Source organism: Simochromis diagramma, unplaced genomic scaffold (assembly GCF_900408965.1).
Source record: "Simochromis diagramma unplaced genomic scaffold, fSimDia1.1 OVJJ01000176.1, whole genome shotgun sequence".
In the NCBI taxonomy this organism is placed as follows: Eukaryota; Metazoa; Chordata; class Actinopteri; order Cichliformes; family Cichlidae; genus Simochromis; species Simochromis diagramma.
This window is the reverse complement of record NW_024386892.1, coordinates 7,919,396-7,942,548: the sequence shown is the minus strand read 5'-3', so window position 1 is coordinate 7,942,548 and position 23,153 is coordinate 7,919,396. Positions and strand designations below refer to the sequence as shown.

At 43.8% G+C, this 23,153-nt stretch overlaps 1 protein-coding gene across 30 annotated transcripts in view; it reads left to right on the top strand.

Annotated features, from left to right (window-relative positions):
* ttn.2 (titin, tandem duplicate 2) overlaps nucleotides 1-22,034 on the top strand; it is a 226,054-nt gene extending 204,020 nt beyond the window's left edge. For 29 of the 30 annotated variants that reach the window (XM_040034145.1, XM_040034143.1, XM_040034160.1 and 26 more), the window contains 25 exons: nucleotides 86-1,817; nucleotides 1,950-2,252; nucleotides 2,622-2,933; nucleotides 3,200-3,490; nucleotides 3,575-3,874; nucleotides 4,016-4,157; nucleotides 4,260-4,423; nucleotides 6,503-6,805; nucleotides 6,899-7,180; nucleotides 7,309-7,902; nucleotides 8,000-8,290; nucleotides 8,443-8,742; nucleotides 9,067-9,369; nucleotides 9,478-9,780; nucleotides 9,900-10,168; nucleotides 10,290-10,605; nucleotides 10,755-11,060; nucleotides 11,532-11,831; nucleotides 12,125-12,700; nucleotides 12,865-13,170; nucleotides 13,398-13,780; nucleotides 13,908-14,118; nucleotides 14,247-20,045; nucleotides 20,171-20,461; nucleotides 20,701-22,034. In XM_040034145.1, coding sequence (XP_039890079.1) covers nucleotides 86-1,817; nucleotides 1,950-2,252; nucleotides 2,622-2,933; nucleotides 3,200-3,490; nucleotides 3,575-3,874; nucleotides 4,016-4,157; nucleotides 4,260-4,423; nucleotides 6,503-6,805; nucleotides 6,899-7,180; nucleotides 7,309-7,902; nucleotides 8,000-8,290; nucleotides 8,443-8,742; nucleotides 9,067-9,369; nucleotides 9,478-9,780; nucleotides 9,900-10,168; nucleotides 10,290-10,605; nucleotides 10,755-11,060; nucleotides 11,532-11,831; nucleotides 12,125-12,700; nucleotides 12,865-13,170; nucleotides 13,398-13,780; nucleotides 13,908-14,118; nucleotides 14,247-20,045; nucleotides 20,171-20,461; nucleotides 20,701-20,993 — 14,670 coding nt within the window. In that variant the 3' untranslated portion in view covers nucleotides 20,994-22,034. The remainder of the gene's footprint in view (nucleotides 1-85; nucleotides 1,818-1,949; nucleotides 2,253-2,621; nucleotides 2,934-3,199; nucleotides 3,491-3,574; nucleotides 3,875-4,015; nucleotides 4,158-4,259; nucleotides 4,424-6,502; nucleotides 6,806-6,898; nucleotides 7,181-7,308; nucleotides 7,903-7,999; nucleotides 8,291-8,442; nucleotides 8,743-9,066; nucleotides 9,370-9,477; nucleotides 9,781-9,899; nucleotides 10,169-10,289; nucleotides 10,606-10,754; nucleotides 11,061-11,531; nucleotides 11,832-12,124; nucleotides 12,701-12,864; nucleotides 13,171-13,397; nucleotides 13,781-13,907; nucleotides 14,119-14,246; nucleotides 20,046-20,170; nucleotides 20,462-20,700) is intronic. The other variant, XM_040034140.1, reaches the window with a different exon arrangement.
* Nucleotides 22,035-23,153: the final 1,119 nt, after the last annotated feature.

The window sequence follows — 23,153 nt, the reverse complement described above, 5'->3', positions numbered from 1 at the left end:
GAAGAACGCTGAGTTCAACTCAATATTAGATTGTAGAAACAAAACGCATTAAAAAAAAATTGTAACTATGCTTTTTGTTCATCAGGTCATTGACTCCACTAAGTCCTCTGTCACCCTGGAATGGACCAAGCCAGTATTTGATGGTGGCATGGAAATAATTGGCTACAATATAGATATGTGTAAGGCCAGTCTGGAGGAGTGGCACAGAGTCAACAGACAGATTTGTATTCACACCAGGTATACTGTCACAGGTCTAGTACCTGGAGAACTCTACAAGTTCAGAGTCAGTGCTGTAAATGGATCAGGAGAGGGCGAAGCATCAGTGATGCCAAACCCTGTTCAGTCTTTGGACAGACTTACATCTCCTGAAATTGATCTTGGTCCTGACTTCAAGCAAACTCATATTGTGAAGAATGGAGGCACTATAACCCTACATATTGCTTTCCGAGGAAAGCCAGCTCCTCTAGCCACGTGGTCTAAATTAGACAGTGAGCTTCCGATAATGGCTGATATCAACACCACAGATTCATTTTCCACTCTGACCATAGAGAGCTGCACCAGGTATGAGGCAGGCAAATACACCCTGTCCCTGGAGAACAACAGTGGGCGCAAATCCATCACATTCACTGTTAAAGTACTGGATACTCCTGGACCTCCAGGAGCCATAACCTTCAAAGATATTACTCGCGGAGCCTTAACAGTGATGTGGGACGCTCCTGCCAATGACGGTGGATCCCGAATCCACCACTACATTGTGGATAAGCGTGAAGCAAGCCGCCTTGCCTGGCAAGAAGTCAGCACTAAGTGCTCACGGCAGATGATCAGAGTAACTGGTCTGGAAATTGGTGTACCGTATTTGTTCAGAGTGATTGCCGTTAACCATTATGGCCAGGGAGAACCAAAAGAGATGACTGAGCCTATAATTGCCACAGAAGAACCTGCACCACCCAAGAGATTGGATGTTGTTGACACAAGCAATTCCACAGCCTCACTGGTATGGCTAAAACCCGAGCATGATGGAGGCAGCCGCATTAGAGGCTATATTGTTGAATTCAGGGCTAAGGGCACTGACCACTGGGTTGTTAGTGGAGAGACTAAGTCTCAGAAGATGTTGGTAGAGGGTCTGATTGAGAACACAGAATATGACTTTAGAGTCAAAGCCAAGAATGATGCTGGAATTAGCGAACCTCAGGGCACCTTTAGCTCTGTGGTCATAAAGGAGCCTTGCATAGAACCAACTGCTGATCTCAGCAGCATCACCAACCAGCTCATCACTTGCAAGACTTCCAACACCTTCACAATTGATGTCCCTATCAGTGGCAGACCTGCACCTAAAGTAACCTGGAAACTGGAAGAGATGAAGCTGAAGGAGACTGACAGAGTCTCCATTAAGACCTCAAAGGAAAGAACCATTTTGGTAGTGAAAGACAGCAAGAGAAGCGACAGCGGCAAGTACTACCTGACGCTGGAGAATGCTGCTGGTGTGAAGACATTCACAGTGACTGTGGTGATAGTTGGCAGACCAAGTCCACCCACAGGACCAGTGGAAATTTCTGGAATCTCTTCAGAGTCCTGCACCCTTTCTTGGTCTGAGCCAGCTGATGATGGTGGTACTGACATCAGCAACTACATTGTAGAAAAACGGGAATCTGGCTCTGCTTCTTGGCAAGTGGTGAACTCCAGTGTGAAGAGAACCACCATCAAAGTCACACATCTCACCAAATACATGGAGTACACATTTAGAGTCTGTGCTGAGAACAAGTTTGGAGTCAGCAAGTCCGTTGAGTCTGCCCCTGTTGTCATTGAGCATCCATTTGGTAGGTGCTGTCCAACAGTTTAAATATATGATCCTGATTTTATATATGTGTGTGCCAACATTGGTTTTGTTTTTTAATGCTTTGGATTTCTTCTAAACAAACCCTATTCTCATCTCCACTTGATTTTCATAGTTCCACCAAGTCCTCCAACTCGCCCAGATGTGATATCTATATCTGCCAATGCCATTAGCATCAAATGGGATGTTCCATATGCTGATGGTGGCAGCAAGGTGACAGGCTACTGGATTGAGAAAAAGGAGAGGAACACGATCCTGTGGGTGAGGGAGAACAAGCTACCCTGCCTGGATTGCCAATACAAGGTCTCGAACCTGATTGAGGGGCTGGAGTATCAGTTCAGGGTGTATGCCATGAACCTCGCTGGGCTCAGCAAAGCCAGCGAAGCCTCCAGACCTGTAGTGGCACTCAATCCTGTTGGTAAGAAAATATTCACATTCATCCTAACTATGAAGATGTATTATGAAATGACAGATGGTCAATACTCAATTTCACTTAAGGTCCTAAAAACAGATCTATTGTTATGACTGTTGATATTGCCCAACTAAAATGCATAATGGAGACTTTAAGAGCATAGTCGGAAGTGTTTGAGTTGAAGTCAATTGTACTTCTTTTTTCTGAACTTCTGAAGCTAGAGAACACTTTTGGATGATAGATAAAACATCTTCAAGAACTTCTTTTCAACTCAAGCCCTTAGGACTACTCTGACCTGAATGACAAATTTTAACAATATCTGACATTGTGTGAATAAACTTATATAAATGTTTTATGATCATTTCTACCCTCCAGATCCTCCTGGCAAACCCGAGGTGACAGACATCACCCGCTCTTCTGTGTCATTGTGCTGGACGGTGCCCTTCAATGATGGTGGCAGTAAGATCATTGGTTATGTGGTGGAGAGAAAAGTCTACAGCACAGATGAGTGGGATGACAACCGCTGGCTCAAGTGCAACTATACCACAATCACAGAGAACTACTTCACCATCACAAACCTAGGTGAAGGAGAGACCTATGAATACCGTGTCGTTGCCAAGAATGCTGCAGGTGTTCAAAGTGTCCCTTCAGAGACCACTGGACCAGTCACATGCAAGGATGAATATTGTAAGTTCAAGGGTTTTGTTTTGTTTTTGTTTTTTTTACCTTGATAGTATTTAAATAAGTTAATCTACATTTCCTGTTATTTTAGAAACAATAAATAACTATGAATGAATGTAACTTTAAAGAAAAAAAAGCTCCCCTGCTTGGTGTACCAGGCAGAATATCAATAAAAATGACTAAAACAAAGATCGTTTTCAGGGTTCAGTTCATTATACTGGTATATGTTGTTATTTTTTAATGTAACACTAATCATCCCTTACTTTTTGCAGCTCCTCCCAAAGCTGAACTTGACAGCAAACTGATAGGTGAGACTGTCACTGTTACTGCTGGTTCTGACCTTGTCTTGGACGGTGCTGTGGGTGGTAAACCAGAGCCTACAGTGTACTGGTCAAAGGGTGACAAGATTTTAGAGCTTGGAGAAAAATATTCACTGACCTACACTGCCACTAGAGCCATGGCTGTCATCAAGAGCTGTGACAGATACGACACAGGTAGATACATTCTAACTGTCAAGAATGCCAGTGGAATTAAGACGGCAGCTGTCAGCGTTAAAGTTCTAGGTGAGCAGCCAAAAGGACATTAATTAATTAGTGTGTCGTAATAGTTTGAACTTTCTGATTGAAATGTTGTTTTCTGTCTGTTAGACACTCCTGGAGCTCCAGCTGATAGGATTGTAATCAGCAGAGTCACAGAGGAAAAATGTACAGTGTCTTGGAAGATACCTCTGGAGGATGGTGGAGACTCTGTCACCCATTACATTGTGGAACGTCGTGAGACCAGCCGCCTCAACTGGGTCATCATGGAGACTGAGTGCAAGACCCTGTCATGTGTCAGCACTAGGTTGATCAAGAACAATGAGTACATCTTTAGGGTTAGAGGTGTCAATAAGTATGGGGCTGGAGTTCCTTTGGAATCTGATCCTATCATCGCCAGAAACGCTTACAGTAAGCTGCAGCATTTTTCCAAATCTTACTTACAATTTCAATTTTGGATTTAGGTGTTATGGATTATATTACATCTTATGAAAGGGAAAACGTAATGTAGATGTGTTTGCGTGACTCTGACCTGTTGCCACTCTTCCACAGCAATCCCCTCCCAGCCAGGCACACCAGAGGCGACTGCAGTGGGTAAGGAGCATGTTATCATCGAGTGGCTGAAGCCTGAGAGTGATGGAGGAAGCGAGCTCAAAAACTACATCGTTGAAAAACGAGAGAAGAACAGTAGCAGGTCAGAACAAATTCTGGATTCACTGAAGATGTTGAGACATCATTTCTTAAATAAAGATACTTATCCTTCTCTTTCATGATGTTGTTTTGTTGTTTGGACCAGGTGGACTCGAGTGAATAAGACCTACACCATCTATGACACCCGCTTGAAGATCACAGGCCTACTGGAGGGAAGCGAGTACCAGTTCAGAGTTACAGCAGTCAACTCTGCTGGATACAGCCAGCCAAGTGACACCTCAGTATACATCCTCTGTAAAGACCCCACATGTAAGACATTTTTACTTAAAAAAAAAGAAAGAAAGAAAGAAAGAAAACTGTAGACATTGTCCTTTTAATGCCAAGAGAAAAGAGACATTATTTAATATTTTTCAGTTCCATTCAGTTCACTTTTATTTATATAGCACCAATTCACAGCAGAAGTCACCATAAGGTGTTTTATATTGTAAGGTAAAAATGCTAAAATGATAGAAAGAAACACAACAATCATACTAACCACTAATAGCAAGCACTTGGCAACAATGGGAAGGAAACTTTTAACAGGAAGAAACCTCCATCAGAACCAGGTTCAGGGGAAGAGCAGCCATCCCCACGATCAGCTGGGAATAAGGGGAAAGAGAGGAGAAAGATACCGGAAAAAGGCAAACTAAAGGATAGGCAGAGTTTAATATTTACTAAAGATGTAATACAATAGGCAATAAAGGCAGTCCAACATACTGTGTTAATGTGGACATATGCTGATTAAAAAAGACTCCAAGATTCTTCAGTGTTATTGGAGGCCAAGGTAAGTATCTGGTTAGACACCATGTTTCGATGTCTCCACCATGTTGTTTTAGGCCTGAGTACATCAAGCCCTGTTTTCTCTGAAATTAGTAAATTAACAAAGTAGTAAATTAGAGGTATTTCAGGTCTCGTGTCTTTAAGACATGCCTTTAGTTTAACTAGTTGTGGAACTTCATAATTAACCTTTTTGTGCGAAGAAAACTCCCCATTTACATGCACATAGCACAGTGCTATTGAACCCCACATTGTGGTGTAGTCGCACAACAAGATAAGTACTGACAGAGGCCATTTGATCATCTGTAACCTTCACTAGTGATATATTTATACTGTGATACACTCTAAATCCTGGCTTTGTCATAATAAACTGAGGACCCAAAATACAGAATCACAGGCTTTATTGCTAAGCTTGTAACAAACCACAGCATCAAGGGTCATGTTTTGGGGTGGGGGTTAATATATTCAGCCAAATTTTAAGAAATAAAAGCTCCAAAATGTGATGGATTCCATCTCTCCTAAGAAGACTATGTTTTCCCCAGACTGCAACTCTGGTGCTCTGGTTTTTGGTCCCAAAGTTTTAGAGTTTTTTTTGTAAAGCCAGCCAACTCCACAACTCCAAAACTAGAAACAAAAATACAATAACTGACTATTTCAAATATAATTTGCAAGTGCAGATTCAATCCAATTCAATTCAATTCAATTTTATTTATATAGCGCCAAATCACAACAAAAGTCGCCTCAAGGCGCTTCATAGATACAGAGAAAAACCCAACAATCATATGACCCCCTATGAGCAGCACTTTGGCGACAGTGGGAAGGAAAAACTCCCTTTTAACAGGAAGAAACCTTCAGCAGAACCAGGCTCAGGGAGGGGCGGGGCCATCTGCTGCGACCGGTTGGGGTGAGAGAAGGAAGACAGGATAAAGACATGCTGTGGAAGAGAGACAGAGGTTAATAACAGATATGATTCAATGCAGAGAGGTCTGTTAACACATAGTGAGTGAGAAAGGTGACTGGAAAGAAAAAACTCAATGCATCATGGGAATCCCCGGCAGCCTACGTCTATTGCAGCATAACTAAGGGAGGATTCAGGGTCACCTGGTCCAGCCCTAACTATATGCTTTAGCAAAAAGGAAAGTTTGAAGCCTAATCTTGAAAGTAGAGATAGTGTCTGTCTCCTGAATCCAAACTGGAAGCTGGTTCCACAGAAGAGGGGCCTGAAAACTGAAGGCTCTGCCTCCCATTCTACTTTAAATACTCTAGGAACAACAAGTAGGCCTGCAGAGCGAGAGCGAAGTGCTCTAATAGGGTGATATGGTACTACAAGGTCATTAAGATAAGATGGGGCCTGATTATTTAAGACCTTGTATGTGAGGAGCAGGATTTTGAATTCTGGATTTAACAGGTGAACAGATGAAGTCACTATGTTTGTTGTTAATCAAGTGGCACACACTGTGCTTTGCAACAGGATGAGGAAGTGATACCAATGCTGAAAGCACCACCCCAAACATATTTTACAACATATTTGTTTAGATAAATACATTTTCAAAAATTCCATTTCATCTACAGACACCCCAGCTCCTCCATCAGTGCCTCGCATCACAGACACAACGAAACACAGTATCACCATGACTTGGACCAGGCCCATGTATGATGGTGGATCAGATGTCACCGGCTACATTGTGGAGATCCTAGAGGAGGGTTCTGAGCAGTGGTACCGTGCCACTGCCAAAGCCCTCAAGACTAATGAGTATGTGGCTGCTGGTTTGGCTGCCAATAAGAAGTACAGATTCAGGGTTGCTGCCATTAACAGCAATGGGACTGGAGAGTTCAGTGAACCAAGTGCTGAAATCGAACCACTTGAGAAAATTGGTAAGTAGGTGTAGATTTCTGTTGAAAAAATCAATATTTGAACTATATCTGAACTTTTTAATGTTCTATGTAAACTATGCTCCATCCACTCAGAAATACCCGACTTGGAGCTGGCTGATGACCTAAAGAAAACAGTGTGCCTCCGCGCTGGAGGTACTCTGCGCCTATTTGTGTCTGTCACTGGTCGTCCGACGCCAGTAGTGGCCTGGAGGAAGACGGGGGTGGAACTACAGAGCCGTGGTTATATTGAGACTACTGACAAGTACACATCACTGGTAGTAGAGAAGGTTGATCGCTACGACTCTGGAAAATACATTGTAGAGGCAGAGAACCCATCTGGAAAAAAGACTGCCATCATCCTTGTTAAAGTCTATGGTATGTCAACCAAAGTTTCCACAGAGTTTGTTAAAAGATTTTGGATATCAAATATGTACAGTCACCATACAGTTAGTAAAGTAATATAGTTTCTAAATATGATCTTTTTACTTGCCTCTCTTTGTCAGACACTCCTGGTCCTCCAGGTTCAGTGAAAGTGAAGGACTACACCAAGGAATCTGTTGTGATCACCTGGGATGTCCCAAGCATTGATGGTGGTGCTCATGTCAGCAACTATATTATAGAGAAGCGTGAGGCCAACATGAAGTCCTATAAGACTGTTACCACTGAGTGTAGGAAAACACTGTACAGAATCAGTGGACTGGAGGAGGGTGTGTACTACTTTTTCAGAGTCCTGCCAGAGAATATCTATGGTGTCGGTGAGCCCTGTGAGACAGCGGAGGCTGTGCTGGTGTGTGAAGTGCCCTCAGTGCCTGTGAAGCTTGAGATTGTTGATGTTTCCAAATCTTCTGTCACCCTGCACTGGGAGAAGCCTTTGCATGATGGTGGCAGCAGATTGACAGGCTACATTATTGAGGCCTGCAAAGTAGGCTCCGACAGATGGAGTGCTGTTGCGACAGTTAAGGCCTCAGTATCCCAGCACACCATCCAGTCTCTGACAGAAAATGACCAGTATCTGTTCAGAATCCGAGCCACGAACAGCAGGGGAGCCAGTGAATCCACTGACATTGTCACTCCAGTGATCATCCAAGAGATCAAGGGTAAGATATCAAAACACAAATCATCACATCATTTCTGTTTTTACTAAGCCTGAAAAGCTCCACATAAGTCATATGAAAAATTTTGTGTTTACTGCAGTTATGCCCAAGATTGACATGACAAGTATCCCTCAGAAGATAGTTCATGTGAATCGCGGCAAACCCATTGACCTCAACATCCCAATAAGGGGCAGACCACAGCCAGTCTGCTCATGGTACTTTGGTGGTGTGAAGCTGAAGGACACCCTGGACCGCATCAAGATTGACAGCACCAGCAAATATACCCATCTCGTCATCCGTGAGACAACCATCTCTGACACAGGAGACTACACACTAGAGGTGAAGAATACCATAGGCATGGCAACTGAAGTTATCAAGGTTATCATCCTGGGTAAGCAGACATTCTTTACTAAACTGAATGTTTTATATTGTCAGTTTTTATTTAGTAAGGTGTATTTTTCCTTCAGAGAAAAATCAAAAGACAAAGAAATAAAAAAGACAAAAACTGTCTTCCTAAATAGCTGCCTTGTTGTTTCTGTTCAGACAAACCGAGTATTCCTATGGGTCCAGTAAAGATCGAGGAAGTCGACGGTGTTTCAGTGACAGTTAGTTGGCAACCTCCAGAGAATGATGGTGGTGCCAATGTCAGCGGATATGTCGTTGAGCAGCGTGATGCCCACCGGCCTGGCTGGACCACCATCTCCGAGTCTGTGACAAGGCCTTGCTTTAAATTCACTAGGCTCTCTGAAGGAACTGAGTACGTGTTCCGTGTTGCAGCCATGAATCGTTTTGGCATTGGTGGCTTCCTGCAGTCTGATGTGGTGGAATGCAAGAGCGCCAAGAGTAAGTTCTCTTCCCATAAAATGTTCTTCATATGCACCTTCAATGAGAATTGTGCTGCCTTTGATAACTTGCACTGTTGCTTTGAAAACCTTCTTCTTGTTCTTTTCAAGCCCACAAGTCCAACTTCTTTCTGAAGCATTTTTTTACAGTTTCAGTTTCACACTGTTATTGGTGGTCACTGTATACAATTACAAGTAGACAGGTTCTGATTTGATATATAAACTTAAAAATCCTATTAAACTGTGGATTGTTTATTCTCACTGAACTATATGGTACTATGTCTTGTTTGTTATTCATCTCTGATTGTTTTTCTTTTCTATGTAGCCATCCCCGGACCCCCAAGCAGGCCAGAAGTGCTTGATGTCACCCATGAGGGCATGACCCTAACCTGGAAACCACCTGAGGACAATGGTGGCTCCACTATTGCGGGCTATATCATAGAACGGAAAGAGGCCCATTCTGACAGGTGGTTGAGGATCAACAAAAACCCTGTTACTATGACCAGGTACCGTTCCTCCGGACTGATTGAGGGCCTGGAGTATGAACACCGTATCACAGCCATTAACTCTAGAGGGGCTGGGAAACCCAGCGAGAGTTCTGTCATTACCATCGCTTTAGACCCCATTGGTATGTCCCGCAAAAGATCACTGTAACAGTTGTACTGCTTTTCTGTTTTAAATTAGCCATACCACTGTGGGGTCACTATCTTTACCTATTCTCTCTGTTATTAAACAGAACCTCCAGGTCCTCCAGTTCAGGCCAGAGTCACAGACACTACCAGGACTTCTGTTTCTCTAGCTTGGCTTCCACCAGAAGAGGAGGGTGGTTCTGTCATTACTGGCTACTTTATTGAAATGCAGAAGGTAGACCAGCTGGAATGGACACTGTGTAACACAACTCCCACGAAGATGTGCGAGTACATCATCACCCACATGCCACAGGGGGCTGAATACAAATTTAGGATCATCGCCTGCAATGCTGGTGGTTGTGGAGAAGCTGCTGAGATTCCTGGAGTGGTTAAAGTCCAGGAGATGCTTGGTAAAGAAAGAATTTGAAATATTTATAAATCCTTTACTTCAGTTTTTTGGTGGCATGGCATATAGCATCCTGGCATTTTTAGCTTTAGTTAAAAAAAATCAAACCTCTGTCTTCTTCAGATTATCCTGACTATGAGCTGGATCCTAAATATGAAGAGGGCTATGTGGTCAGACAAGGTGGTGTCATCCACCTGTCTGTACCCATTAAGGGTAAACCCATCCCTACATGCAAGTGGACCAAGGATGGTCGTGACATCTCCCATCGGGCCATGATTGCTACCCATGATGACATCACTGAGCTGGTCATCAAAGAGGCGCATAAAGATGACACTGGTACCTACGACTTGGTGCTGGAAAACAAATGTGGCAGGAAGGCTGTTTATATCAAGGTGGGGAGCGTGTCTGAAAGACTTTATTAAAGAATGGCTAATGAAATGAAAACATATATTGTATAAAATCTAATAATATTTGCAGCCTTAAAAACGAACTCTCTGTACCTCCTCTCTGTAGGTGAAAGTGATTGGTCGCCCAGATGTCCCAGAAGGGCCTCTGGAATTTGACGACATTCAGGCCCGATCAGTAAGAGTCAGTTGGAGGCCACCATCAGATGACGGTGGTGCAGACATCCTGGGATACATAGTGGAAAGGCGGGAGGTACCCAAGGCTGCCTGGTATACAGTGGATGCTCGAGTAATTGGGAACTCTCTAGTGGTGAAGGGCCTAAAGGAGAATGTGGAGTACCACTTCAGGGTTGCTGCTGAGAATCAGTTTGGTGTCAGCAGAGCTTTAAAATCTGAAGAGTCTGTCACACCAAAGACTCCACTTTGTGAGTAGTGATATATTTGTTATTAGTCCAACTTTCTCAGTCGAACTGGGAAAATTTTGTATTTAATAAACCTATTGTTGTGATAATCATACACTCTGAACATACTGTAACTCTGATAATTTAATTTGTAAAACCATCCTTTATCACAGGCCCACCTGAACCTCCCAGCAACCCACCAGAGATCATGGATGTTACCAAGTCCACAGTTTCTCTCTCCTGGGCCAGGCCCCGCGACGATGGAGGCTCTCGTGTCACTGGATATTATGTTGAGAGAAGGGAGGTTTCAACAGAGAAGTGGGTCCGCCACAACAAGACCCACATCACCACCACCATGTTCAATGCCACTGGTCTCATCCCTGATGCAGAGTACATGTTCAGAGTTGTCGCACAAAATGACATTGGACAGAGCGAACCTGGTCCTGCTTCTGAATCTGTAGTCTGCAAAGATCCATTTGGTGAGTTATGGCTCAGTCACTCTAGAGTACAAATAGGGCAACAACCTCCTTGCAACTCTTCCTTTACTTAGTGACTGTTAATTTTTAAGTTACTGGCATTTGTCAACCATTTGCATGTAGTAACGGTGACTAGTCACCCAGAGATTGAACGTGCAACACCCTCAACCTCTGTGTCACCACTTTTGACTACAAGGTGATTGCACAGGTCGCCTGGTAGGAGGTGACACCACCTCCAAACAGTCACAGTCCAACTCAGAGTGACTGCAATTACTTTAAGAGATACTGATGAAATTTTGCAAATAACTGCTATCTAATTTATAAATGCAGACAGATTGCCAACTCATTGCAATCAATCTAAATCAGTCTGTGCTGATAAGGGAAACCCATCTCATACATTCTAAAATACCTAAATTGATGTTAGAATGAATTTACCAAGATTATTGACCCTTTTCCTTCCTCGTTTTCCTGTAGACAAACCTAGCCAACCAGGAGAGATTGACATTGTCTCTGTCACTAAAGACTGTATCACCATCCATTGGCTCAGGCCTGAGCATGATGGTGGCAAGGAGATCCTAGGTTACTGGATTGAGTTCAGGCAGGCTGGAGAGAGTGCCTGGAAAAAATGCAATAAGGAGCGCTCGAAGGATCGTCAGTTCACCATGGGTGGCTTAATGGAAGCCACTGAGTATGAGTTTAGAGTCTTTGCTGAGAACGAGACTGGACTCAGCCGACCTCGTCGCACACCTATGGGCATCAAGACCAAATTGAGTGGTAAGCTGTTGCAGGATTGAGGTCTATCAAAACAAATGACCTCGTTGCAGTAGAATTTGACATTCAATGTATAACATATCTGGCAAGTTCAATACAAATGTTGTTTAACTGACAACAGAAAAATATATCTTAGAACCAAATTTTGACCAAGATTTAATGTTAAAGTCAAAATCGTGTAAAACCTAATGTTTAAAGGGAAAGACAACCAATTTATTTGTAATTCCTTTCAATTTACAACAAAAAGTAAAAATTAAATACATTTAGTGTGATTAAACATTGCTGTCTTTCTGCAGTTGGTGAGGCTCCAGCTTTGACAGAAGACATCCAAGATGTAACAACCAAACTTGGCGAGTCTGGCACTCTGACCTGTGGCATTATTGGCAGACCTCTGCCTGAGATTAAGTGGTACCGCTTTGGCAAGGAACTGATCCAGAGCCGCAAGTACAAAATGAGCTCAGATGGTCGAAACCACTCCCTCAGCATTCTAACAGATGAACAGGAAGATGAGGGCCTGTACACCTGTAGGGCAATCAATGAGGCTGGAGAGATCGAGAGCAGTGGTAAACTGCGTTTACAGGCAGCTCCCCAGTTTCACCCTGGCTTTCCCCTGAAGGAAAAATACTTTGCTGGGGCTGGCACCAGTCTCCGCCTTCATGTCGTATACATTGGCCGTCCCATCCCACAGATCATGTGGTTCTATGGCAAGAAGCCTCTGAATCCATCTGAAAATGTGATCATTGAAAACACAGAGAGCTACACCCACCTCGTGGTGAGGAATGTTCAGAGAAAGACCAACGCTGGTCGCTATAAGGTGCAGCTCAGCAATTTCTTTGGAACTATTGACACTGTGCTTCGTGTAGAAATCCAAGGTGAGATCAAACTATAAACAAATTGCTTAAGGGCTCCACATCCATCCATCTATCCATAAATTTAAAATCAAAGTTACAAATGAAAGCCCTTTGCATGAGTTTTCAGTTTCAGTCTACAAATCTTTCATATATATATATGCGTGTGTGTGTGTGTGTGTTTCTAGACAAGCCATGCATGCCTGAGGGGCCCCTAATTGTTGAAGCCCTGCTTAAGAGCTCAGTTGTCATCAGCTGGAAGGCTCCCAAGGATGATGGAGGATCAATGATTACCAACTACATTGTGGAGAAACGGGAGGCCAAAGAAGGGGAACAGTGGTACCTGGTGTCCTCCTCTTTGTCTGGAACCACCTGCCGTGTCCTCAATCTGACAGAGAATGCTGGCTACTACTTCAGGGTTTCAGCTCAGAATCAATATGGAGTCAGTGAGCCTCTAGAGATCCCATCAGTGGTTATAATCAAGAGTCCATTTGGTAAGTTTATTTATATTTTATTTTGGTGTCCTCTTCACAGATGGCTTATTCTGTCTCAAATCAACCACAGCTTCTACCCGACCGTCTCCTTTTTGCATAAGTTATAGAGTACCATCTAGAAACTTAAATGTGTTCATTTTGTAAGGAGCGTATTTAGTTTTCAAGATCTGCCACTGCATAGAATATGGGACTTCTGCACTATAGTAACTTTCCTATTTGTTTTTCAGAAAAACCTGGCATCCCACAGCAGCCTTTCATTATCAGCTCCACAAAGGACTCTTGTGTTGTCTGTTGGAAGCCTCCAAGCAGCGATGGTGGAGCTAAAATCACAAACTACTACCTGGAGAAACGTGAGAAGAAACAGAACAAGTGGATGTCAGTAACTACCAAGAAGATTGCAGAGACCAACTATGAGGTCACAGGCTTGATTGAAGGCTTCGAGTATGAGTTCCGTGTCAAATGTGAGAACATGGGCGGTGAGAGCGAATGGAGTGAGATTTCTGAACCCATCATCCCCAAGTCTGACCAGCCTCCTCGCACTCCCACATTCAGGGAGGAGATCAGAGACATGACTGTCAAATACCATGCCAGTGCAACATTTGTCACTAAGGTACTTTTTTTAAAACTAAATTGCTTATTCCTTTAAAATCTCTCAGTTTTTAAGTCAAAAATACAATCATAACATCATTGTTCAGTGGACACCAGTTATTTATTTTGTCTCTTTTATCTCCAACAAGGTGTTGGGCTATCCAAAGCCTGTTGTGAAATGGTACCGTAGTGGAAAGGAGATCCTGGCAGATGGAACTAAGATCAAAGCGCTGGAGTTCAAGGGAGGCTACTATCAGCTTGTCATCACTTCTGCTGATGAGAATGATGCCACAGTTTACCAAGTCAGAGCAACTAATTCCTCAGGATCCATCTCTACCACAGCCAACTTGGAGGTGGAAGGTAATATCATAATTTCCAAATATTTTCTAGAATGCACTAAATGCATGATATCTTCTTTCCAATTCCTGATTTTAAAAAAAGCCCACATTCATGAGAATAAGTCATGATTTTGGTCATTTTTATTTTAGTTCCTGCTAAGATCTATCTGCCTCAAGAGCTCCAAGGAATGGGTGCAGTCCATGCTGTCCGTGGTGATCACATCACCATCAAGATCCCCATCTCTGGCAAACCTGAGCCAACAATCACTTGGCAGAAAGGTCAGGAGATCCTCTCCAACTCTCCTTATCACCAAGTCATCACCACAAGGTCTTTCACGTCCCTGGTATTCCAGAAGGGAGTCCAGAGGAAAGATACTGGCTACTACATTATTACTGCAAAGAACAGGTTTGGAATGGACAAGCAAACCATCGAGGTGAATGTGGCTGACATTCCTGAAGCTCCAAAAGGCCTTGTGGTTAGTGAAATTGCAAGGGATTCTATCACTCTTGTCTGGGAGCCCCCTGTCAGTGATGGTGGAAGCAACATTATTAACTACATTGTGGAGAAGTGCCCCACCACCAGTGATAGGTGGATTCGTGCTGGACAAACGACTGACTGTAGTATCACTATCATCAACATATTTGGAAAGGCCAAATACCAGTTCCGTGTTATTGCCGAGAACCAGTTTGGTCTGAGCCCACCATCTGAACCAACTGAGCCTATCACCACAAAGGAAGACAAGTCTGTAATTAGGAACTATGATGAGGAAGTGGACGAAACAAGAGAAATTACTAAAGAGGAGGCTCTTTTCTACAAGGTGAAGGAGCTGTCCTCAAAGTACATTATCTCTGAGGAGCTTGCTCACTGCCAGTTTGGTGTGGTTCACCGTTGTATTGAGATTGCCACAAAGAAAACCTACATGGCCAAGTTTATCAAAGTCAAAGGAACTGATCGTGAGTTGGTTTTAAGGGAAATTGAAGCTCTTAATGTGGGAAGGCACAAGAATATCATCTACTTGCATGAATACTTTGAAAGCATGGAGGAGATCATCCTTATCTTTGAATTCATTTCTGGAGTTGACATCTTTGAGCGGCTTGGCACCAGCAACTTTGAGCTTACAGAGCAGGAGATTGTCAAGTACCTTAGACAAGTCTGCTCTGCTCTCAAGTTCCTGCATTCCCACAACTTTGGCCACTTTGATATCCGCCCAGACAACATTGTGTACACTACAAGGAAAAGTACCAACATAAAGATCATTGAGATGGGCCAGGCTAGGCTTCTGGTGCCGGGAGAAAACATCAGAATGCTCTTTTCAGCACCGGAGTACTGCGCCCCAGAGGTCCACCGCCATGATTTGGTCACAACGGCCACAGATATGTGGTCTGTTGGTGTTATGGCCTATGTTCTACTCAGTGGCCTTAATCCATTTGCAGCAGAGTCTACCACAAAGATGATTGAGAATATCACCAACTGTGAGTATGTCTTCGACAGTGAAGCATTTAAGGATATCAGCCTGGAGGCTATGGACTTTGTGGACAGACTTCTTGTCAAGGACAGGAAGCTTCGTATGACAGCCCATGAGGCTCTGGAGCACCCATGGCTCAAGATGAAAATAGAGCATATTAGCAACAAGGCTATCAGGACACTGAGACACAGAAGGTACTATCAGACTCTGGTAAAGAGGGTTGATACTATTGTATCAGCAGCTCGTGTGGCCTATGGTGGTGCTTTCAAGAACCAGAGGGGATTGGCTGTTGGTAAAGTGAAGATTGGAACTGAGTGCCATGGCTTCCGTGCTGGCCCAGTCATGCATGCCTCAGCTGAAGAAGGTGGTTATGCAAGATTCACTTGCAGCATTGCCAAGTATGACAAGAGTACACAGGTGTCATGGTACTTTGGTAACTGCCAGCTACACACAAGCCACAAGTATGAGATTACTTATAGTAATGGCTTTGCCAGTATCTACGTAAAGGACATTGAAGAAAGTGACAATGGTGTGTACAGATGCAAAGTGCTGAGTGATGATGGAGAAGACAGTGCTTATGGAGAGCTTTTTGTCGAGACAGTGAGGAGTATCAAAGAGTACTATCTTAGCCGCTCCATCAAGAAATTAAGGAGGAGAGTTGACAAGACTAAGCTTCTGCAGAGACCACCAGAGTTCACTTTGCCTCTCTACAACCGCACCGCTTTCATTGGCGAAGATGTGCGCTTTGGTGTTACTGTTACTGTGCATCCAGAGCCTTGCATAATTTGGCTTAAGAATGGTGAAAAAATCATACCAGGTGATAATGACAGCAAGTACACCTTCACTAGTGATAAGGGTCTATACCAGCTCATGATCCATAACCTGGACATGACTGATGATGCTGAATACACTGTTATGGCCCACAACAAGTTTGGAGAAGACAGCTGCAAGGCCCGTCTCACTGTGGCACCACATCCTGTGACGGAAGAAACTATGAGGCCCATGTTCAAACGCCTGCTGGCTAATGTTGAGTGCATGGAGGGACAGAGTGTCCACTTTGAGCTCAGAGTCTCAGGTGTACCACCTCCTACTCTTAAATGGCAAAAGGATGGTCATCCACTACAGTTTGGTCCCAAGGTGGTTGTCATACAGGAGGACATTGACTCTCATGTCCTTCACATTAGAGAGACTCTACTTGAGGACTCTGGTGTTTACAAAGTTACTGCAACCAACTCTGCTGGCACCGCCAGCTGTCAGGCAACATTGAAGGTGGACCGCCTTACCTATACAAGGAGAGAATATAGGACTGAGGAAGAGAAATACATGCACATACAGAAACAAATTGAAAAGACCAACAAGATGGCTCAGAAAATCGTTGCTACTGAGGAGCTTGTACCTCTTAATCCCACTGCTCAAGAAGCTCTCAAATATGCTGCAGAGATTTACAAGCCAGCAGTGAGCACGAAGAATGTCGAGGGTGAGTTTGACATCAAAGAGGAGAAGTCAGAGACCAAGAAGTTGGAGGAGGAGAGGAGGATCTTCATGCCCTATGAAATTCCTGAGCCTGTGGTTCATGATCCCAGAGTTCTTGATGAGAACAAAGGTATCAAACAGTTTGTACCTCTGTCAGATATGAAGTGGTACAGAAAGCTAAAAGATCAATATGAGATTTCAGAGAGGATGGAGAGGATTGTGCAGAAGAGACAGAAACGTATTCGTTTGTCCAGATGGGAACAGTTCTATGTCATGCCTCTTCCTAGAATCACTGACCAGTATAGGCCAAGATGGCGTATTCCAAAACTCACTCTAGATGATCTGGAGACTGTCAGACCTGCACGCCGCTCTCCCAGTCCTGTGTCAGAGGCGTTGTTCAGATCTAGGAGGAGATCTCTGGGAGACCTTAGCGATGAGGAGCTGATGAGAACAGAGGAAGAAGAAGGAATGATGTTGGAGGATGAACTGGAGCTTGGCTTTTCTGCCTCACCTGCTGGCAGCCCTGTACGCATTGAGCGACGTGCCATGGAGCATGAGGAAAGAAGGCAGGAAGGTAGACATGAAACCATTGAGGTTGCTGAGACAAAGAAGAAACGTACCATCTCTCAGTATATGAGGAGGAGAAGGTCACTGTCACCCACTTACATTGAGCTAATGCGTCCAGTTTCAGAACTGATAAGACAACCACATGCTAGGCATCCTGTGGAAGTAGAGGGAGAGATTGTGGGGAGGAGGTCCCCTACCCCAGAGAGGACCCGACCACGTTCCCCCAGCCCCATCAAGTCAGTTGAAAGGTCTTCACGCTCCTCCTCGAGGTTTGAGCGGTCTGCCCGTTTTGATATCATGTCCCGTTACGAGGCCAGAAAGGCTGCTCTGAAATCTGAAAGGAAGTATCAGTTGGTCAGTCAGACACCTTTCAGTTTGGACCTTGCCCCGCGTGTTACTGTTAGGATGCGTTCTCATCGTATCCCAGTTGGTCAAGATACAAAATTCACCCTAAATGTGCAAGCTAAACCAGAGGCTGAGGTCACGTGGTTCCACAATGGAACTGCAATCTCTGAATCCAGTGAGAAATTCATCTTTACCAACATGACTGGTGTCTTGACCATCACTATTCTGGACTGTCAGGAAGAGGATAGTGGCACGTATCGCTGTGTATGTTCCAACTCTAAGGGAGAGGCTTCAGACTATGCTACCCTGGAGGTGTCAGGTGGTAGCTACACAACTTTCTATTCTCGCCGCAAGGATGAGGAAGCTCCCAAAGCATATGTCCCTGAAGTCACTCGAACAGACCACTACCACATCTCCCACTTCAAAGCTGGCTATGCTTCACAGACCCACTTTGAGGTAGAAGAAACCAAATCTAAGTTAACCGAAACACGTGAGGTATTCACACATGAGAGATATGGCGCCTCCTCTGAAAGGTACTCCTCTGCTGAGAGGTATGACTCATCTATCAAGTATGCTTCTGCTGAATACCTGTCATCTAGTTCCTCTTATTCATCTGACAAATTTTCTCTGAGTGGGAAACACACCATATCTGAAGCTAAACTGAAATCATTTACCACTGCTGGTGATGAGGAAGTTTCTGTCCAGAAGGCAAAACTTTCTCTTCCAGCTAGAATCCTCACTAAGCCTCAGTCTGTGACAGTTGAGGAGGGAGAGACTGTCAGATTTACCTGTGATATTGATGGTGAGCCTGCACCCACTGTGACATGGATACATGAGAGCAGAACCATTGTCTCATCCCACCACATTCAGGTCACCACAACTCAGTATAAATCCAGTTTGGAAATCTCCTCTGTGACAGCCTCCCATGAGGGCAGTTACACAGTAGTGGTAGAGAATTCAGCAGGCAGACAGGAAGCTCATTTTACTTTAACCATCCATAGACCAACCCCCAAGCAGGAAGTTAAAATAGTCAAACCCCCTGAGCCATCCGTGAAGTCAACCACTCCCATTGTAAAGTCACCTGCACCTTCAGCCACATCCCCTATTCCCTCCACAACCTCTGCTGTTCCCAGTGTGAAGTCACCAGAACCTAGCACCAAATCCATTGAGCCTTCAGTTACATCACCAGCTTCAAGTATAAAATCTCCTGAACCAAGTGCAACATCTCCTGCTCCAAGTGTGAAGTCCCCAACACCAAGTGTGAAGTCCCCAACACCAAGTGTGAAGTCTCCTGAACCCGAGGGGATTAAGTCTCCTAAGAGCATAAAGTCTCCTGAGCCAACTGCACCTTCTCCTGCACCGAGCTTAAAATCACCGACTCCAGGTGTCAAATCTCCTGAGCCTGAGGGACCTAAGTCACCACGAGGTCTAAAATCTCCTGAGCCACGACTCAAGTCACCACCGCCAACTAAGACCCTGGGGACTGGAAAGTCACTGGAATCTGAGGAAGTAAAATCACCCCGGGGTATCAAATCTCCAGAACCTACAGGAATCAAAATGCCAAGAGGTGTCAAGTCCCCAGAACCTCCTGGACTCAAAACACCAAAAGGCATCAAGTCCCCAGAACCAACAGGCATCAAATCACCAAGGGCACTGAAGTCCCCTGAACCTGAAGGGATCAAATCACCTCCCAGAATGAAGTCTCCTCCTCCCACTATGTCCCCCAAGAGAGTTGTATCTCCACCCACCGTAAAATCCCCAATCCCAAAACCCCCCAAGGTCATGAGTCAGCTAACAGCAGAAGCCTGTGAGGGGTCAGTGAGGATGTCCTGTGTTTGTGAGAGCTCCGTCAGAGAGGTGGTATGGTATGTGAATGGGAGGAGGCTTTCACAAAGCAGTCGCCTAGAGATGCACTATTCTGAGGGTTCTTGCAGCCTTTTGATCCATAATTTAACAGACAGTGATCAGGGAGAGTACACCTGTGAGATGAAATCAGAAGGAGGAGTATCCAAGTCTTCTTTCAACTTCACTGGACAAGTGTTTCAGTCAATTCGCAAGAAGATTACAGCTTATTGTGAACAGCAGCTGGGACTTCAAGGTAGGCTTTTTCTATCACCATCCAGAAAATCTGATCCAGTTTCATGCTTTAAAGAAATTATAACAGAGCCCTAACATTGAAGTCATTCTTAACAATGACATGTGTGTTATCGTTACTTCTGCCAGGATCAGTATTGATGAGTCAAAAGGAGTCATCGTCATCCTTGAGTTCATCGGTGATGATGAAGAAAGAAATCCATACAATGGAGGAGTCGTCTGCCTTTTCTTCTACTTCCCAGCAGGCAGTGATGTCATCCATGACGGATTCCCGCTCCTTCAGCAGCATGGCAGCTGAAATGAAGTTTGAGACCATGTCCATGTCCAGCATGTCCTCCGTGTCATCTGAGGCATATGCCATGAGCTCCAGTAGCCTCATGGAGATGGCCTCCCACATGGAGGGATCACTTAGAGCTCTTGGTAAGATCATAAGACTCTTGGTAATCTGTAAAACTGTACTTAGCTTCCTTGCATCCACCAGCAACACAATTATCCTTCTTTTGAAATGAAACCTCATAAAGATGCTGAATTAAGCTCAATTAGCAAAACATGCTTTTTTGTCATAACATTTTTTTGTTTGTGTCTGTTGTGAAATTGTGTGCCTGCCTTACTCTAAATGAAAAAAGGTTCTTGTTCTGTGCATATATCATGGGTTCCAGGTTCTGCTCCAAGGATTGAAGCTCTGCCAGAGGATATCAGCATTGAGCCTGGCAAAGTCCTGACAGTCGCCTGTGCCTTCTCTGGTGATGCCAGACACATTGAGTGGTCGCACGACGGCAAAACGATTGAGTTGACTGCTGCCGGACGCTTCCATATTGAGACCACTGAGGACTTGACCACGCTCATTATCACTGGGGTGAAGAAGGAGGATGCTGGAAGCTACACCCTCAAACTGTCAAATGAGCTGGGATCTGATACAGCAACTGTTCACATTAGTATTCGATCGGTGTAAGGAAAAAAAAACAACTCTTCAAAACTTCCCCTTTTTCCTTTTCTCATGGGTTTTTATTTAATCAAGCAAAAGAATCTACTTGATAAAGATCTGGATTTCTGTTCTTGTAAATATGAACTATTTTTGTAACTATCTTGACATTAATTTTTGCCAAACTAGACTAAAGTCTAAAGGTGTTATAAAATGTACCATATTGGATAACTGTGACTTAGGATTTTTGATCCATTATTCTGTGACATGTACATAATGTATATAGCCGAATTTACCGGTTATGGGAAGTGTATGCATTGTTATTTATGACAATAATATTAACTAAAACAAAATGAAACTGTATATGGTTTAACAGGAGAAAGTTCCAACAGGAACGAATACTCTGTTAAACTAAGAAACTAAACTTTGTGCCTCAACGATAAGTTGAAGTCTTAAGATTGCCTCAACAGGTAGAGAGGCTCCCTGTTGATGTTAACTCAATCAGAGACAAAACTATGAATACACTGCTTTAGAGAGCAGTGCATTAGCATTGTGAAAGCAGTGTGAGATCCTGAATGCTGTTTGCATTTACCCTCATGTAAGCAGGATGACTGGACCTCGCACTCCGACTGATTTTGTCGTACTGCTATTTCACTGACGTGCTCAGAGTGCAAGCGGCCTGCACTCCCTGAGCACAAGTGTTTCTTTTATATTTTGTGCTCTGCATCTGGCAAACAACCACTGATGAGACTTTTCACTTGTACCACCAACCTGGCCAATCACTTTAAATAAGAGTCCCTCCTGTGCTTGTTTGCAGAAACAGAGCTGTCTCTCGGAGGTATGCAGTGTGTTTGTGTGCTAGTTTTTAGAAGTTCACCTGTCAGTCAAGGTGGGTGCGGCAAAGCAGATGTATGAAACCACCTACTGCTGCGTTCAACAACAAGTCCCACAAGTCGCCCTGCAGTTTAAGGGTTTGATTGAAGTTTGAGTTGTAGTTTTGACTATTTTCGCACCCTCCTTGAGTCTTTCCTCCAGTTATTTCTTTAATAAAGCATGATTATCAGCACTACAGTATGTTTCTGCTGTGGTTATTCATCACATTAAAACACATCGTTTAACACATTTAGGTTTCTATTTTCAGGAATTAACCTTGTTATTCAGGGGTAAGTGTCTGAGTTATATGACATGTGGCTCAACAGCACACCGAGTAGGTGGCGAGGTAGGCTGCACGCAATGTGGGAAACAGAAGTGACTCCATCTGTAATTGTGCCTTTTTGCTCAGTTTATGTGAGGATTTTTTTAACCATGAGAGCCACAGAAAATTGGGATTGTGGGTAGAACAAAGAACACAAAGAATCTGATCACTTTATAGTGGTTAGGTGAAGGAATCAGCTGAGCTGGCACTGTCTGGTGAGTTCTGGTGGTAAAATATTGACCATTATGTGCTGTGACAACCATGGGTAAATCCAGAGGTTCGAGGGCAATTCTAAGCTGGGGAATTAGTTGTTTGTCCAGACAGTTTTGTTCAGGCCTCAAATTATCATGCCCTATGTTGACAGAACGTTGAATGTGGGGAAGTTTTGACCCTGCCTGCCAGTTTCCCCATCTTTAATTATTGGGATGCCGGCTGGTGGTGATAAAATGCCTTGGCTAACTACAATATACGCAAATATAATCAGTTCCTCTGATTTTAAGTTAGCTCTCCCCAACTGCTTTGGCTCTTCAGTGTTAGCAGCTGGGGAACTGTAAAAAACAACAACAACAAAAAGATGAGAAGAATCAACCACTGGAAGCAGAAATGGGGCTATAACTGGAAGTTGGTCGGGACTTGTAGTGTCTTTCCCTATGTATTGGCCAAAATGGCCAAAGTTATAATTTCCTCCAAGCTTTTAGGTTCATCACAGGTTGCCATTTGATCTTTCATGGTATCATTTAAGGTATTTTAAAATGTTCTGCTCTTTAGTTTTAGTTTCCATATTCACTGAGTTACTAGTTCTGTCACTAGCTGGCTAACATAGACTAATGTAAGTCTATTAACTGCAACCACCAACCAGCCAGTCTAGAGAGTTCCACATTCTGTACTGGAACAAAGTTGTGTCTAAAAACTTTAAACACTTCTTAAATCCAGCTTCATAACAGTGTTAAATCTATGACAGTTTTGTTTTACAGTGGGGCTCCATGGTGTAAATT